The 19,237-nt window shown below is 34.1% G+C and overlaps 1 protein-coding gene across 3 annotated transcripts; it reads right to left on the reverse strand.

Moving 5' to 3' along the window:
• Nucleotides 1-1,465: 1,465 nt before the first annotated feature.
• LOC140987425 (cleavage and polyadenylation specificity factor subunit 3-II) lies at nt 1,466-15,920 on the reverse strand. Of its 3 annotated transcripts, XM_073455920.1 has the most exons (13): nt 15,587-15,920; nt 13,956-14,043; nt 13,524-13,774; nt 12,776-12,893; nt 10,627-10,700; nt 8,525-8,661; nt 6,989-7,052; nt 5,870-5,935; nt 5,087-5,156; nt 4,287-4,391; nt 3,450-3,591; nt 2,598-2,697; nt 1,466-2,388 (listed from the first exon to the last, which is right to left on the reverse strand). In XM_073455920.1, exons 2-13 carry the CDS (start codon nt 13,978-13,980, stop codon nt 1,600-1,602), a joined length of 1,941 nt encoding a protein of 646 aa, XP_073312021.1. In that variant the 5' UTR covers nt 13,981-14,043; nt 15,587-15,920; the 3' UTR covers nt 1,466-1,599. The 3 variants fall into 3 exon arrangements, with proteins under 3 accessions (XP_073312021.1, XP_073312022.1, XP_073312023.1); XM_073455921.1 differs by lacking the exon at nt 15,587-15,920 and having other exon boundaries at nt 13,956-14,062; XM_073455922.1 differs by lacking the exons at nt 13,524-13,774; nt 15,587-15,920 and having other exon boundaries at nt 13,956-14,048.
• Between the last annotated feature and the right edge of the window lie 3,317 nt (nt 15,921-19,237).

The raw sequence follows: 19,237 nt of genomic DNA on the forward strand, positions 1-19,237 counted from the left end.
TCTTGTCTGCCACTCTTATGAGAGTCCCACTGAGTGATTAAATTTCTTTCTTCAGCCACCTTCTTGAATGGACCATCTCCATTTGGCCCAAGAGAGAATACTTGTAGTTTCATATCTTCTTTCTCAATCTTGTGAATGCAAGGGTGTTGCATGGGCTTCAGCGTGTTCGAGGAACTTCGAATATCCCTTTTATGGAGTTCTCTATTATGCTAGTTTTGACTTCTGAGCTTTCCATCACCATTAGGCCAAAACACGATTCATACAAAATATTAAAATTAAAAAGCATGCAAAGTGAGGCATCGTCAATGGTTTGTACATTCGGTCGAAGCAAGGAAATTTTGATGAGAAGTGCTGCTTAACCTTCGATATTGCGTGTAATTGAATGATTTATGAGTGAGACGGTCTCACGAATCTTTATCGGTGAGACGGTCAATCTTACCGATATTCACAATAAAAAATAATACCCATAGACTGCGTTTGGTTGGAGGATAAAATAAACAAATGATCAGTATGTAAATGATAAAAAAAAATGATTGTCGTAAAAATGTAATATATGGTGTAAAATAATATTATGTTTAGTAAAATTTTTAAGTGTAGGATAATTTTGAATTTTTTGATGAAAGGACAAAATTGTCCCTTTCTTCTTTTTTTTCTTCTTCCACTCCGGCGGCCGATCCCACAGCCGAGATGGCGGTGACGGCGGTTCGACGATGGCGGTGCGACAGCGACGACGGTGGTGGTCCAACGGTCCAGCGGCGACGGTGGTCCGGCGGTCCGACGATGGCGGTGCGACAGCGACGACGGTGGTGGTCCAACGGTCCAGCGGCGACGGTGCGGTGCGTCGACGATCCAACGACGGTGGTGGTCTGGCGGTCCGACGACGGTCCGGCAGCCGAGGTGGTTCAACATTGATGAAGGAGGAAGGATAAAATTGGAAAGAGAGTAGGAATAGAGGAAGGATTAATAATCCTACGGAGGAAGGATGTATTATTTAATCACAAGTAATACAACCTAATCATTTATATGAGGGATTGAATTGGTTAAATAAAAATCATACCAAACGCAGGATAAAGTGTGATAAAATAATCTATCCTACTTAATCACCCAAAACAAACGCAACCTTAGCATTAAAAGTAATATTTTTTCATGAATGACCCAAATAAGAGATCCGTCTCACAAAATACGACTCGTGAGACCGTCTCACACAAGTTTTTGCCATGATTTACATGGCAAGATCAATGTCTCAGGATGAGGGCAGGTTGTATCATATATTATGACAAGAATACAAGATCGTATAACTACATACATGATCATGAATCTAGTGGTTACCACACTTACATATACATCATATGAAAAAGTTCGATGTGAGCTTCACGCGTTAGCTATATCGCCATATTACTTAACACACAGCATTTATATTTACACTTGCATTTGCGCACATAAATCAACTTCACGAAAAAATAACTAAACAAAATAGTTAGTTATGCTATAACATCCTCCCATGTAAAATAAATCAGAGAATAAGCTTAAATCTACGACTAAAAGGGACAACTTAAGCAAATATTTCGAAAAAACACTAGTCCCACACATGCTCTAGTTCTAAGAATGACTCAAATCTAAATTCTTCATAAATGAAATGACTTTCCAAGCCACTTTCTCATCCTCCGAAAACCAGGTGCAGCAAAAGTATAATGTATCGAGTGCAACAGGACCAACAGTTGTTCTGTGAGAGCATTGCTCGTTCGAACAAAAAGAAATGATTAATGACTGGATTTTAATATGATGGTGGCAGTCCTGGATACTCAACTCCGAAAATTCTCTGGAAAGTTTTGCATATAACAGATGCAAGAGGAAAGAGCTTTTAGTCAATGGGGAATGTGAACTGTCCATATCCGTAGTTTCTGAATGGGCAAAACATACTGGGAAACAGTGGGCGAACTTAATTTCATGGTTTTTGACTTCTAACGTAGTCATAAGTTCGTTTTGATCTACAACTCTTGGATTCTGGTTCTTCTGTAAGGTCAATAACCCTTGAGCAACTCTGTCATCACAAACTCGCAACATTGGTTCCATTCTCGTGTTGGAATCTCCTAAATCAGAATCCAGTCCTGCTTTTAATTTCAAGAAAGTGAAGTTTGGGCATAAAGAACTCTGCAAAAATGCATCAGAGGCGCTGGCTTTAATGTAAATAGTTGAAGAAATGCATAAAGTTTCGTTATTTGCCGGATCATAACATTGTATTCCCAGTTCAGATTGGATTTTTTCTCTCAGTATAGCCATCTTAGGCTTTTCACCGTGTACAAGAACAACATGCTTAGGAGATAGAAACTTTATAAGATCCATAATTCCCTTGGCATCAGTATGTGGACTAAATGATAATTGATGAATCTGCAAATTGTGAGATACGCTAAGATTAATGATTAATGAAATGAAAAAAGTATAGATTTGACTAGAAAAAAGTTACATGCTCGATGAAAGGCTTATTGATAATAATGCTCAGAGAAGTAATATGAGTAAAATATCGACTTTTCAACAAAATGTTCTCGAAAGGAAAACCATATTAACCAGAAACTTATACATAAAGTTGGGAGCAGAACCTGACACCGCACATCAATTTGGGTGTCTCGGTCAATATTGATTTTGGTGGGTACTTTTGCTGACATAAGTTTGTGTCCTATAGTTCCAGCCACACAATACCTGATAAACAGCGCAGAGAAAGAGTTGGGCATTTTCAACTGTAGCCAGTTACTCGAGTAAAGTAATAGTTGAGAAAGAGATCCAAGGTAAATCATATACGCAGATTTGCTTTCTTCTAACTAAAATTGATCCGTAAAATAATTATTTCGACTTATATTATCAAGATTTATGTAGACAGCGCATTCAAATGTAAGCAAACAGGGGCAGTGTTGGTGAAACTGGTTCGTTAAGCACAGAAAAGCCATTTACATCAATAGAAGTGTTTCAACTTTCTGACCGTATACATGATAAGATAGGTATAACGGCCCAAGGAGCACACATAAATTGAGCATCCAAGAAAAAAAATCAAACAAAACCAACTTTGACGCTAATAGATTTGATTATGAGATGATAAATGTGTGTTTTCTCAAGCACCACAAAAAGAAAAAAAGTATGATTCACAGAAAGAAGAGGATTTAAATATCTCACCAAGAAAATTCAAAGATGGTAATTTGCAGTTTCATAGGGCAATATAACTAAGCTGAGCTGCTGCCTGGCATTTGCTAATGATAAAGTGTATAGCAAGCAATGATCTTGAAATAGAACTCTGAATTTGTGGGTATCAAATTCATTTAGTTATTAAAACCTTGACATGGAAGAACTTCAAAAGAGAAATCTTTATTGAATCAGATAATGGAAAGGAGCAACGGGATCCACTGTCTCGATTACAAGAAAATATTTGCTATTCACAGAGTAAGGAAAATAAAGAATACCCTGGCAGCATAACAAGATTTCCTCCGCATGGAGCCCACTGTCTGAAGACTTCGAGTGAGAAACCTCCACTTATCATTCCAGGAGTAGCGAAGAGAACACAAGGCCCCGGAGCATTTATCAAGGATCGGTCAAAACTGCAGACTGCAGTATTCATGTTTTAGTGCAATTGCAACATGGCTGTATTGAAATTTAAAGGCAAGTATGATATATGTGTTAGCAACCACCATCAATAGGCAATCTATCATTACTTAGACAGCTTTAAACACAAGGCAAAAAATTTTCATCACAATGTTCATTTTGTTTTACCTGCGAAATTGAAGCCAAAAGTTAGTTAAACAGCATTCTAAAAAAAAGTTATTTAAACAACCGAAAATTAACTTAAATACACATGCAAACTAAGTTTTTCAGCTCGTAAAAGGAATAGCTACTAGACATATCAGGAAAGTACAAGAAAAAGGAAATGGCCACATATATGAGTCACAAAACTATCCACAAAATAGAGCAACAAATTATTGCAGAAATAGAAATGCATTTGCAATGACTGAGCATTTTACGGAAGCCTCCCATGGCAATAATAATCAACAAATTGCTTAACTATTTCTTGTATATTCACGGAAACAGCTAAATGTGCCATTTTGGTTCCATGGAAGAGAATTCTACAAAAGTGCCAGGCTAGAAGCAGCCTCGGTCGAAAAGATTGGTAATTCTAAAAGATATATAACTCACAAATTCCAGCTAACAAATCAAAGTAAAGGTTGAAAATTTGTGTTAATCATGCAACTGCTAAATTTCCCTGCAAATCCTTAAAATAGCAGAGATTGAAATATTGTAAGTACCGTTTCTGAAGTCAAATGCATTGCGTGTAGTGTAAGTATCTTTCACCTTTTGGCTGGTCCAGTTAATGAGAATTTTGTAATACATATTCGCTTGAACGGTCAAACCTGAGACAGTCAATGAAAATATTAGTATTCATGTTGACAAATAAGGTAAAGAACAAGGATAGACCATCCACCATCTGATTCTGATTAATTGCCACTTCAAAATTTTCAAAATTACCCTGAAAACGTGAGACGTGTTGAGTTGGATTACAAAACAACCAGTAAAATGCCTCCATTTTGAAAAAAGAAACATATCCTCATAAATATGTGCCCATGGACAGGCAAAAGAAAAAAACGCTCTCTCGACAATATTAGTCAATGAAACAGAATAGAATACCATCGACACTAGACAAATTATCAAACATGAAGTCGCATGGGAAACAAGGTTTAAAATATTACTATGATATATATTTCAGGAGTGTTTGATTTATGAAAATTTCAGGAATACAAAATCTTTATTTTGATTTAGGAAAATCATGAAATTTTTTTCGCAATATTTTGTAGATACAATATACAAATATGTAGTTATACAACAAAGTTTTTCAAGATGATTGCAATTATTGATGTCTCTTGTAAAAAAATTTATATCCAAACAAACATTAAATTTTGTTTTTAATAATAATGATATTATGCAAACATACTTTTTCATGAAATGTCTTTGGAGTTGGAATTTTGTTTAAGGTCAGAAAATCCCAAATCCGGAGGGAATTCTGGAATTTTGGAAGAAATTTGAAACATTGAATGCAAAAAGATCGTACCCGCAGAGAAATAAATAGGAACTTTAAGATTCATCCTCTCCCAATAGTCATCTAACAGCATGCATAGTTCCTGTCGATAAATAATGATGAAATTCATACAAGAAAATGAAATGATATGCAAATGATGATTTTCACACTAACAACTTTGAGTCCTCAGAAAATAAGGAAAATCTCTGTCAACAGCCACGCAGTCAGTTGCCAATTATGAAAAGAAATGTAACCAACCCAGTCAACCCTACTACTCATAAAGACACAGAAGAAACATAAAATAACACAAAGAAAATGACTAAAGCAGAAGAGATAGCAAAGAAAATCAAACTTGTTTATGACATGATAATCAACTCATTTGAAAGAAACCATTATTAGTTGCCTGTTACAGATTGTGCAATTCTTAAAGTCATCATACCAATGGTGCCAAGAAACATGAAAACCAAAAAGGACCACGTCTACAATGCGCGTGCCCAGTAATGTTACTGCTCTGCGTTCGCCATTTAATCCCTTTTATTTACAACAATTCAATTGCAATTGTTTGTATCCTAAGATTAAGTTCTATAAATAACAAAACAGCTTTCAGAAATATTTCACATGACCAGAAATTTATATATAATATAAAAACATCCACAAATACTTCAAAATCTAATACCAAATTCATGTTATCGCATAAATGCCAATCTCTTTCAAATACATAAAAGAAATTAATTATGATTCACATCCAACTCAAGGGCATCGGCCGGATAATAAGCATCCATTAAAATCAAGATCAAATAAAAGAGTTAATAATACCTGTGCCCTTCCAAGAGCAAATGTTGGGATTAAAACCTTTCCTCCACCGCCAACACAATTGTGAACCTGCGGAAATAATTAGGAATCGGTAACAAGTAGATTGAAGCAATGGAAAATCTGCACGGTAAAGTACACAAACATCTTGTTGAAAATACAACAATGAATCAACATCTATGTGCTATAAATTTGATAATTGTTTAAGCAAACCATCTGAGCATGATAACCTTTTGTACAGAGTTTACAAAGTAACAGATTTTCACGCTATTTTTATCTACTGAATTTGCACATTTGGCGTATGATCATCAAGGATTTAGTCAAAGATGAACATATTGTGTCCATGTAGTTTCAATTACTGACATAATGATAATGAAATCATGCTACTGACTGAACTAATTACAGCAAAACAGTTAATTGACATAATGGGAACACAAAAGGCATCTATATCGATTTCTTTCAAATCCAAAGATGATTAGAAAAACAATCCAAGTCCTTTTCAGCAAGAATTCAACTCCACATGGATATTGTCTGTTGTCACTCAATGAAATAAATTGATCAGTGCCAGGAATTTTTTCTGCAAGACAGGACCAAAACACAATTAAGAAATAGAAGTGTATGCTGAAACATACCCCGGTACACCTGCCTTTTGGAAATCCATTTGATGTTATTTCATTAAATATTGCAGGCTCTAGGATGAATATTGAGTCCAGTGAAACAGTGAAGGAATTCTTTCTTTCACCATTTTTAATAAGAATGTATATGAATTAAAATATGTCTTAATAAGATGTGTTAAAAGAAATAGACTAGATTATCATTGGGATATACTAGCGGAAGACTCCAAAAACTGATCATAACTGCGTGCATGCAATATGTAGCTTTAAGTTTTCAGAAAGTACAGAGATGAGACAGCGACATCGAGAGAGTATGCATCTCTACAAATTGTTACATCTCGTGAAATCCATCAATTACTCCATATTGTTCAAATTAATTCCCACATGAGTATTAAAGAGAAAAAAGAAAATGCAGCAAAAGGAACATAGACAAGCACAACTGATTTATATCGAACAACAAAAACAATAAACATATCAACGAAATGGAAACGGTATGACAAAAGGCCCATACAGCTTTGAGAAATTCTCTCTCTCGAACATATTTCGATTCACGGTATGTTGTTGCATAGGTTGACCTGTAAAAATTTTGGGATAAAGCATTCAATACAAATTCATGGGTGTAAATCAGGCAGTTGGTGCTAATTACTAAGGGAAGTATATAGATGTTCATAATGTAATGGACCCCAAGGCCCAGCCACAATGCAACGCCGACTCAAACCAATCACAGCCAACCGATATTACCTACAAGAGATTTATTCATGGCCGATTCAAGAATGAAGCATCAGATTCTTAGTTATTTAATCCTTAGGGACTCTATTTCATTATTTGTCATTTGCTCGGATTTTTCTTATCCTTAGTAGTTTGTTTCCATTAAAATAAAGGATTATGATGCTTTCAAAATTTCAAACACTCGAAGAACGATAAAGAAAAAAGATCGACACAGTAAGTATGCTGAATTAATTAAATTTATATTAATATTGCTGAATGGAAAGAACAGACTTTACAATGAAAAACATACTCCCTCACTCTCACAAGAAGGAAGATCCTTCTTCTTACAAAATTCAGGTCTATCCCATATGACTCTTCCCTCCACCCCATTTTATCCCTTCCCTCCATGCATCACAAACTACTCGTCCCTTCCCACGTGCATCTTGAACCTTCTTAATTAAACTTTATAATTTGTTGGGCCTTTCACATGGGCTTCATTTGCAGGGAACCTGGGCTTCAGTTTCTGGACTCCTTATTTCCTGATTTGGGCTTGGACTTATAATTACCGTATCAGATTATCCCACGAGGGATAATTATTAGAGTAGTTAGGAATTTTATTCTGCAATATTTTATTCCTTTATGATATGGAACATTCATGAATTTATAGATGGTTTTTATGAATAAAAAGAGTTTGAGTTTGTTACTCAAAATCATTTATATGAGATCGCGAGGTTCTCTCAAAACGAGCCTCAACGAGCAATAATAAAAATAGCGAGACGAGGGAGAAAATTGCATAAACACGTAAGTACACTTGCAATAGGAGATTTCTCTGACAATCAACCCATTACTAGATCCATAACTCATGAAAGTGACACATGAGCGCTTAAAGAAGTATAACAGGGACCTGAAAGTCCAGAAACCACTTCTATAGCATGTTACATGGCATATGGATAAGCTATTTCCACCACTATAAACAGAGTTGACATAACTATTTCATCCATAAATATTTTGTGGATCTAATAAGTTTTAGTTGAAGAGAGAAATTTTCTAATATGTTCAACCAATTTTGTGTCCACAAGATGCAAAAGTATGGAATCTTCCTCCAGGTAAGGATTAAAATCACGCACAAGTTGTTCGTGTAGGATAACAAGATTAAAATGAAACTGGCACGTGTCTGACATGAAATTTGTGCCTTGAAAAATGCAAAAATGACACTGGTTCCTTCACTCAAATAATTCATAGTTCAGAGACAAGAAAAAAGGAAAAATCCACAGGGCATTAATCCATATAAATTAACAACAAATCACGACATCTATTTTATTGTTAATGACAGACTTACTCAGTTATAACAAGGTCCAACTGAAGTCGTTCGATTTGAGCTGCTCCAAGATGTCTATCAGGCGTCATATTATAATCCCCAGTGTACACTAAGGCAGCATCTCTGACTTTTGCATAAAACATCGCAGCCCCAAGAACCTAAGAAGCACATTTAAAGATCATTGATTCAATCGTCTAATTTTGTGGAATCAAATAAACTTAATGGACAAGGTAAGCACCTAATCACCAGAAACTCATTTTCCCCATAGTTATTTAGGGAGCAAAGCACACTAAAGTGCTAGGGTACTCTGGAGCCTGAAGCGCAAGGCGAAGCGCACGCTTATCGATGTAAAGCGCATTTTGACTTAAATTTTAAAATTCAATATATATAAAGGGATTTATATTATAAATCTATAATATTACATAAATTAAATATTTTTCACAAAGATAGCAAACATTATAAATAAAAATTTATTAATAGATAATGTAGTGTAAATCATAACCAGAAAAAACTTTAATCATCTAAAATTCATTAGTAAGTCAAATTCGTAGTATATTAAGAAAAAAATTTCAAATATCTAAATCATTTAATTCTTCTCCATCTTCCACATCTATATCATCATCTTCTTCTTCCAAAACCATGGTAATCATGAGTGTATAAGAAATTAGAGTAAAAGTTTACATAATGGATTCGATTATCATCTAAATCATCAAATTATTATTCATCTTCCCCCACTATATCATCATCATCATCATCATAATCATAGAGGGAAGATGACAGTAAAAGTTTGCATAGAGTACTACTGAACTTTCTGATAAAAAAGTCTTGCATAAATGAGTGACAACGTAATTCTTTTATTATTAAATAGACATGAGCTTTGCTAATTGGGTTTCAAAATTGGTTGGACTCGAGTTAATTTTTATTTACTTACAAAATCTCAGTCCACTTCTTTAAAGCGTGTTTTTACGCCTCTCGGATGTCTCGTACCTAGGCAGAGGCGAACGCTTTAAGCGCGCTTGTTTCAAGTGTTGCCCGTCGCCTAGGTGCAGCCTAACGCACGCTTTTAATAACTATCATTTTCCTTATTTAAATTTTGATGAAGGCCAGCGCAGGGATTATTGGTGATGTTTAAGACATAGTGGGCTACAAAATTAGATGAATGGAACCTAGTTTCCAATGATTTTTTAATAATTTACTTCAGCGAATTGCCAGACAATTTTTATAAATTTTTAAGTTAGAATGATTGGTATCTTTTGGTCTCCCATGCAACAAATTTCAAGTAAACTTATTTAACAATTATAAGCCTAAAATATAAAGAACCGAAGTAACAAAAATTTACACATAAAATATGTTTTGTTACAGAACATTTTTTTCAGTTTTTTCTTCAGTTTGCAGGGAATGTGGAACCAAACTGAAATGTATGAAACCAAACAAAATTTAAAAATTTACCGATCCAATTTAATATTCCGTTTCAGTTTGATTCATTACATATGAGTCATATGGAGCTTCATAGAAATCCAAACCCATTTTTGATCAAATACTTGTATCTTTAAGTCACTGTCATCATCACAACAAAAGAATCATTCTCTTACAATACCATCGTTGGAATCCGTTGTTTACTACTTGACACCACCATGAGCTTTCACCTTTGAGTAAGGTACAACAACTTGTGGAGGCTACTCTTAATGCTAGGATGCTCAGGAAGCTGGAAACGAAAAGAAGGGGGATAAGGAGCTGAGAAAAGTAATATGAGGAGGTGGCTACTGATTACGGATGTCAATTGGTTCAGTGGATATTGAATGAGCTAAAGAAATTGAAGGTGACAAAATATGGAGGCTGAGCACAAGATAGGCATCGTCAAGGTTGCAGAGTGGGATTTCAGTAATAGTATGATATTATAAACAATAATTTTGCTTTTTCTGTTTCAATCAATTTGGATCAATCATTGGATCAAACCGAAAATGTTTCATGTGATAAGAAACTAAACAAACCGAAAATCAAACAAAAATGATTTGGATTGGTTGGTTTCAGACTAAAAGTTTGGTTTTTGCAAGCCCCCGATTCGTGATTATGAACTTTCAATATAAAATTAAGCTTGGAGGAAAAAGTTTTTAAAAGCTTACATGCCCAGCATAGTATGCACGAATCTGGAGGTCTTCATCAACCTGAATAGTTTGCTTCAGATCCACTGCAATGACTGCATCACAAATATTTCATATAGAAAGCGCAGATGAATTCATAAACCTTAGTGAGATTATTAACACAATGACGCAAATGCCATGACATTACGCAATGTTTCTGCAATCTAGTACGGATTTCTGAATCCCCCCAAAAGTAATTTAAGATAAACACGAAAGATAGAGACAACCATATGTGTGGAAGAATATATTCTTATTCTGATATAAAATCACAGTACAACCCTACAATATATATACATAACTTATTTCTATATTGTATTCATAATCTAACCTTACTTAGTAGACAAAACATAAGGAATAAATATCAAAGATAATTGTATTCACAATATATTATTTCTTTTTTTAAACTCTCCTCAAGTTGGAACAAAGATATCTCTCTGCTCTCATGCCCAACTATCTCTCTGCTCTCATGCCCAACTTGCAAATGAAACCTTCGAACTTGGGTTTGAAATGACAGTGTTAAGGCATCAACAATTTGTTGTTCAGATGTGACAAAGGACATACGTCCTCCTTCAAACTTTGCTTTGATGAAGTGCCTATCAACTTTGTACTGGATTATTCATCATGCTCATTGCTGATTTAATGTCGTATAATAGCATCATTGACACTTCCCGGTCTAACTTCAATTCTTCAAGAACTAGCTTTAGCCATGGTAACTCACATACTCCATTCGTCATAGCTCTGAGCTCAGCTTTTGCACTACTATAAGCAACAACACTTTGTTTTTTAATTCTCTATGACACAAGATTACCCCATAGAAAAATACAATACTCTGAGTAGACTTACTATCAGAAATAGAACTTACCCAACTTGTCGGAGATATTCCTCTTGTTTCTTAGGGCTAATTTACATTGACAGGGATTCGTCCTATAATTGCGTCACCTTCATTTCCGTTTTGAATTTCAAATGAACAAATTTCAGCTCAAATTGTGTTCCTTCAGTTATTATTCAGCTAGAGTGTTTAAATCCCATCTAATATTGTTCTTAGTTATTGCAAGTGAGCATGTTAACTAGGATGACAATTCAACCATCAACATAAAACCGGACGGTCGGACCGGAAAACCCCTATATTATATAAAATAATAATATAATATAGTAAATAATATATTTTAAAAATTCTAAAGATCTTAAATATGTATATAAATAATTGAAAACATATATATTTACCAAAGTTTAAAATCTAAAAAACATATATATAATCAAATGTAATTATATCTATATTTTTTAGACTAAAAATAAATCAAAATGAGCTTTAATACTACTAAAATAATATTTTTTTTAAAATTTCAAAATCAAAATAATCATATACATAACTAAAAATAAAATTTTTAATATAAGAAATAAATTTTCTTAAAAAAATATAAGAAAATAATCAAATTCAAAAAAAAATTAAAAATGTGGTGAACCTTTTCTAATCGGTTCGACCATTAAAATTGTTTTTAGATTAGGTCCGTTCCGTGGCTAGTTCCAGGTCGAACCGGACGGTCCAGTCCGGCTTTAAAAAACACCGCTATCAACCCACTTTTCTGACATTTACCAAACTTCAATGATGGTCAGGCCCACAGATTTACGATAACGTGATGGGAAATGACAATGAAATATTGTGATAATATGTAAATACACCAGTCTAAAAACTTTTTTGGTCCATATCACTAATGGTTTAAATGGTATGAAGTTAAAAATCTACCAAATCGTGTATCAAAAGGTTTGTACATAATTCAATTCGCAAGAATATATGAAACTATGCAAACTTATTGAAAATTGAATTATACATAGCGCTTTGTCCAATTGCTTACAACGTTGGAGGCATATGTTCGAGACTGGAGAACAAACTATGTTACCCAAACTATTACCTTAAAGGAAGACCCTAGCAAAATAGAATGCAAAACAGGAAAACATGATAGGGTAGTGTCTTCAGCAAGCAGAAGAAGGCTACAACACAAGAGAGAAAGGCTGATGAATAATTCCTAAAATAAACAGCCTCAAAGTAGAAAAAGAAAGAATGCAAAACCATTAAGTTGCATGAAACATGAAACAAAGAAAGAAATAATAAAATGAGAAGGCCACCACATACCTTTGTTCATGCATTTACCAATATGATCAGAAGTAAACTGTTCTTCCTCTCCCCTTCTATCAACCATCACCTTCCGATAATCCTCAAGCATTAGTGGAGCTAATGCTTTTGTTGGATACTGGAGAGAAATTAATCCAAATGATCATTTCCAAAGATATTCAGGTTCGTCGGCAATACCATCAAAATCATAAAAATAGATTCAAGTACACGACAATAAACTCCAAACATCTCTAGCGATATTGATAACATAAATTTATCACGAAGCTTATTCAATAGATATCAGTAAAAGTACTACATCCAACAAAGTTAAAAATGAAAAGCTGCAAAAACATCAGTATTCAGATTAACATATCGCACAACAAATACGCTTAGGAAATTGGCAAGTAATTAAGAAGGGAGAAATTATAATAAGACAACAATAATAATAAAAGAGTTGATTAGAAACTCGGAATGCAGAATATCTATTCTCACCAACGATCAAATGGGATGGATATCCTAACAAGAAACACAAGTGAAAACCCAAAAGGCGTCAAATAAAAGTCACCACCAAAGTGACATAATCATCTTCCCATTGTGGAACAGGCCGGGGTTTAAACACCAGTGACAGTAAACACCCTCCCCCGTAAAAGAGAAATTTAAAGATGAAAACTACTGTTGTTATAAGATGCATTCAAAACATTCATTTTGATACGCAAATTTGTAGTACACACGAAACTTCTACAAAGCACATAAAGCAAGATATGTGTACCGTCATATAAATGGGGCCATTGTACCCACAAACTTCAGTAAAATACGGGAGGGCTCCGATGTGATCCAAGTGGAAGTGTGTAATAATAATACATGCAAGTGAACCATTGAAATCACCGGACTCCGAAATTAAAGAGAAGTCTGGATATCGCCGGTGGTCAAGGTATCCCATATGCATGCCACAATCAAACATTATTCTCCTCCCGTTTATGGTCACGACCACGCAGCTCTTCCCCACTTCTTGTCCCGCTCCTATAACCAATATTCAACAAAAGAAAAAAAAAAGCCCAAAAGTGGGAGCAAGAATATATAAAAATCCTCTGTGACAATTCATCGAGCATATGGTGGGAATCATATCCAAAACTGTAAATAAAGAGCAGAAATATTTACTCGACCTTAATTCTACACAAAAGGGAAAAATGACTAGTTTTACCTAGAATCAAACATTCAATAGCCATGATTGGTGTTTATATGCTGACGAAAAGGTTTGCCAGGACTCGTGGAGGTATGATGATGGGAACCTCAGCTTTGAAATTTGTTTAAAGGCCGGGCTTGCATATGATACGGGCCATATAATTGATCTGAAAATAAAATTTTTGCATAAGATTAATAATTTTCATTTATATCAACATGAATTGCATGATATATATTTTGACATAAAATTAATAATTTTCATTCAAATTATCTTATATTACATAATATTTCTTCTTAAAATAACTAATAAAAAATGATACTTTTACATGTGAACAATGATATTTTGGACATAAAAAATAATTTTTCATGGATCGAACATTTTTCAGTCAAATTAACATATATTATACAATATTTCTTTATAACATTACTAACAAAATATATATTGGGAACTTAAGTGGACTGGCTTAAATAAGTTACAGCCTACAGGGTATGGCCTCAAACGAGTTGAGCTTCGGGGTTACGTCGAAAAGAGGATACATATTGATGGGTGAAAGTTGTTATTCATTCAGCATATTTTCCATTGTAGTTGACTAGCATAGCAAGGGAGTGACCGAGCCTTTGCTCTGGGTTTATCTTCAGCTTTGAATATTTGTGTGCATTCTTTTACTTTGCTGCCTTATTTCCAATATGTGTATCAAAGATCCTGACAATTGGTCCGACCGGTCGGATTCCATGGAGGGAGAAGATGAAAGACTGGAAGCAATGGAGGAGACATTGATAAAAAGAGGGTAGATGATATCCTACCTATGTGGGCACTACCCTCTCTTCATTGATTGATAAAATCTTAACACATACAATTTAAAAAAAAAAAAGTGAGTCCTATATATGCATGAGCAAATCTTGGTCATCCATCCTATCATGAGGACAATGCCCACATGAGTAAGATGAAATAAACCCAAAAAGAGATAGAAAAATGGAAAACATTGCAGAAAATATGAAAGTCATAGTAGAAAATATGAGAACCATCAACCGATCTCTCAAGTCTCTCATGAATTTGAAACCACAGTTGAAAGAAGATTAGTTTATGATGCCCGTATCTTCTACGACAACTTTCATATTTTCTGCAATGTTTCCAGAGCTTGTTAATGATAGATCAAGCTCGAGCATACAACTAAAAAAACACAAACATAAAAAAAATTACAGTTCTTCATATTTTTACTATTCAAATCATGATTTTCAGACTCAAAAATGATTTGTTCAAAAGTGTTTTAGCCACTTCAATATCAATTCGACACTGTCCAACCATTTTATAACGCTCCTATGACACTTCTAAGAATTTGTCATAAACATCGAATATTTATTAAAAGAGCTGAAATAATTTTTTTGAAGTTCAAAAGATCAAAACTGCACAAAACGACAATTAAACAAAGATAAAATCGAGGTTCGAGTTTTACGCCGCTTTGAGGCTGGAAGATTGTTCAAAATCGAGATCCAACAAATCGAAGAGGGAGTTTTATACCGCTTTGACGCTAGAGGATTGTTCAAAATCGATCCAATAATGTTTATGGACCAAATCGAGATGCAATCGACGAGGAATCGAAATCGAAGGCTGAAATGTCAATCGAAATCTGCTTGTTCTGAGCGCAGAACTCGTGACTATTTCGCTCAAAATCCCGGAAACCTGGGCGGGCGCAGAGATGGCGGTGGTCGGTGTTAGGACGTAGGGTGGTAAGTGACCAAGGCTTTGGATGGCTGGGTTCGGACCAATTGACTATTTAGATAAACGTATTCGATTGAAAGGTGTAAAACCCTAACACATGCGACCCGTTGATTTCACAGCAAAATTCTGGTGATAGGGACGGCTTATGATGGAGCTTTTGGTGTTGGAAGGTTCGCCGGTGAGTGGGGAGTACGGTGGTGGTCATCCAGACAAAGTCACGGCGGAGACTAGCGGCTCGGAAGTGTTTTGGGTTGAACCTAGGGTTTGGGGTTTTGATTCGTAAATAAATACAGAAAATGCACTAACATCTACTCTTTTTTTTAAAAAAAAATTAATACAACATTCTGCATTACTAGAAATCTAATAAATTGAGACTAAAGTCATCAAAATTGTCAACAGTTTAAAAGGTTAAAAAAAAAAAAAACTCAATTTACTACAAGTCATTCAGATCGACTAGATTAGTTCGGATGTTAATCAGATGATGTCGATTGTTGTATCTGTGTCATTCAACTCGATCTTACAGCGTCTGGTTTGCATAGATAACATTCGAACTAGTTTAGCAACCTGAAATATGACTCGTAGAAAATTAAATTTTCTTTCTAACTGTTTTACCCGTTGATCATTTTGATTATTATTCTATGATATATCTTCAAATTCTTCAAATCGCGAGATTCTAGGTTGTATAAGGAGTGTTCGTGTAACTTTTATAAGAGGTTAAGGTCTAGAATGTCTATTTAATTTTCTGATAAAATAAATGTCCATTTTTATAATTCACAGGGGAACTTGGTGCAAAAAAACCTTGTATTTTTCTTTTTCTAAAAATTGAAATAATGAGTTTTCAGAAGATAAAATATAATTTAAAATTCTAGGCTTCTGCCCATTATTATTAATTAGTTTTTAAAAAGTCTAATTTCTTAATAGATTCACGTAGAACTATGATTTTTAAAACAAATTAGTATTTTACTCGTGCATACATATGCAATAAATTATTAAAGTTAGTAAATACGAACGTTTTGAATAATTAATTAAAATAAAAATCAACTAAATTGATTATAATTTATAATTCATACAATTAAATAACAACACCCGTATATTTATAATAACATGATGAAATATTGGAATAAGAATCAAATGAACAATTGCACAAAACCTATGTTGGAGACCGTAGAACAAGCAACTTTACACAATTTGTTACCTTAAAGGAAGATCTCAGCAAAACAGGAAAACATGATAGGGTAGTGGTGTCTTCAGCAATCAGAAGAAGCTACAACTCAAGAAAAACAGGTTGCTGAATAATTCCTAAAATTAGTAGCCTCAAAATAGAAAAAGAAAAAATACAACTAAAAATAATTTAGAGAATACAGCTGCCTAATTTGTGTGGAAGCGTTCAAGAATTGGCAGCAACTATAATTAGAATAAGTGGTTCGAAAAGTTAGATTTTTCATTATAATAACAAGTTATTCAAACTCGCCGCGTCGCATCATTGATATTAGATCATCGATCGAGATTATAATAACACAAATATGATGAGAATAAGAATCATGAGCTTGGAGAGGCCAAGTTCATCTACCTTATAGAATAAGTTGTACATGGGCTTGAGCCCATCTATCTAATTATTTAAAGATTAGTTTCAGACTTAGTTTTCAGTTAATTCATTAACCTACACAAGTTACTTCCTAGACAAACAAAATTCACTCTCCCTCTCCAAACCCTAGGTGATGCACCTTTACCATTTGAGTTTTGGGATTCGCACCCCTCAAGTGTTTTACTCGTCTCAACGTTAAATCTCTTCTTGTTTTACTAGTGCAATCTAGAAGAGAAACTTGAGAAAGTTTCAAGCTGATTTTCGAGAAATCCTAGGAAGAGTTTGTGGTTTGTGTTCTACCTTGAAGAACTATCTCCACGTAAGACCAGAATAGTTGGAGCAATTCCCAAACTTTTATCGTTTGGAGGTAATTTTCTGATAACACCAAATTGTTGTGATAATTCATGAGTGTCCAAGACTATATTTTGTATGACAAAATAAAATTTTAAACTTTCACTGCATTTTTGGTGTGAGAAAACGATGCACCAACAAGTACAACCGGGAAGAAAATCTTGATGGGCATCTCTCCCGATTCGAAATGTAGTCTTGCTACATCAGCATGCCAACCCTATCAAGTGTCAAGTCTTCCTCACCAATTTGGTCTAGTTGGCTCAACAATGATTCAATCTGCTCAAGCAGGGTGACATCCGAACATTTCAAGATTTCAGTAGGGCCTTTCTTCATTGGTTTGCAAACAGCAAAAAGCATCATGTGAAGACTTTGAGCCTCATCGGAATCAAGCAACAGAACATGAGGGTTTGCGCGCGTATATTCGCAGGTTCAATGCTATGGTTGGAAGTTCCTTCCATCATGTTGGACTTACTAGTAAGCACTTTCACTCAGGGGTTGAGGCTGGGAAATTTTTTTAAGTCTATCATGAAGAAACCATCGATCAATTTTGAGAAGTTGTCAGCGAAGGGAGAGAAGTATATTAATATGAAAGAAGTACAGACAGTTTGGGTATAAAAGCCAAACCACTCCGAAATCAGGAGGCCAGGCCGAACCAATCCAATCTATCTGAATTTCTCGGACAATTTGTTGCCTACACACTCTTGAAAGTAAGCAAGTTCTAAACGAAATAAATGATTATAAAGACTTCTTTCTTACTGATAAATATAAAAATATATATATTTATTAAATGATTTCTAAAATTTTTATAGTTTAAATTGTATTAAATATCTATATTTTATAAGTTTTATAATAATTTATATTTAAATATATTTGTTGTATAATATTAATATTTTTGCTATTTTTACAGGTTCGGTAAAAAAAATAACTTTTGCTTGAAAAATGAAAAGGAGATGATTCTTGAACCTGTAGAAAGTTGATTTCAATATCTATAATATTGATGACAACCATGAGCTAAAATTCTTCACACAATTGAGGATTAATGGAGCAACAAATAAAAGTGATATCAATGGAATTACTGTTTTTACCATGTTTGAGTGTATTTACCATAACTCTCAAACTTCGAGGTAAAATGTCACGAAATTTTACCACAAACCAGTCAACACAATTATCTACAACTTTTGTTTTATGTGGAAGACTCAAATCGGTCGACATGATTGTTAAAGAGGGGGTGCAAGATGCAACTAATGCTTTGGTCATTCATGAAGACCAATTGCACCAATTATATGTACAAATTAATATTTTATTTTTGTTGTCTCCCCATATTTTCCTATAAATAGAGGTCTTGTATTAGCTTGAAAGAGGAAGAGATTTCATTGTAAAAAAATAAACTTTGAGTGTGAAAATAAAAGTTCTAAGTTATAATATTTTTTGTTTATCATTCATGAATGTTATGTTAAATTCAAAAAAGTTTATGACAAGCTAAATCCATTGATGTCAAGGTGAAAAGATTGGATTCTTGGTCAATTAAGATTGTTTACAATTTTGTATATTCTTCTTTTATTTATTATGGTTTTGCTAATTAATCTTTATTTGTAGGTATAATTTTGAGTATTTATTATCAGTTAACATCAAATGCTTGTATATA

Source organism: Primulina huaijiensis, chromosome 11, assembly GCF_012295235.1.
Source record: "Primulina huaijiensis isolate GDHJ02 chromosome 11, ASM1229523v2, whole genome shotgun sequence".
NCBI classification, from domain to species: Eukaryota; Viridiplantae; Streptophyta; class Magnoliopsida; order Lamiales; family Gesneriaceae; genus Primulina; species Primulina huaijiensis.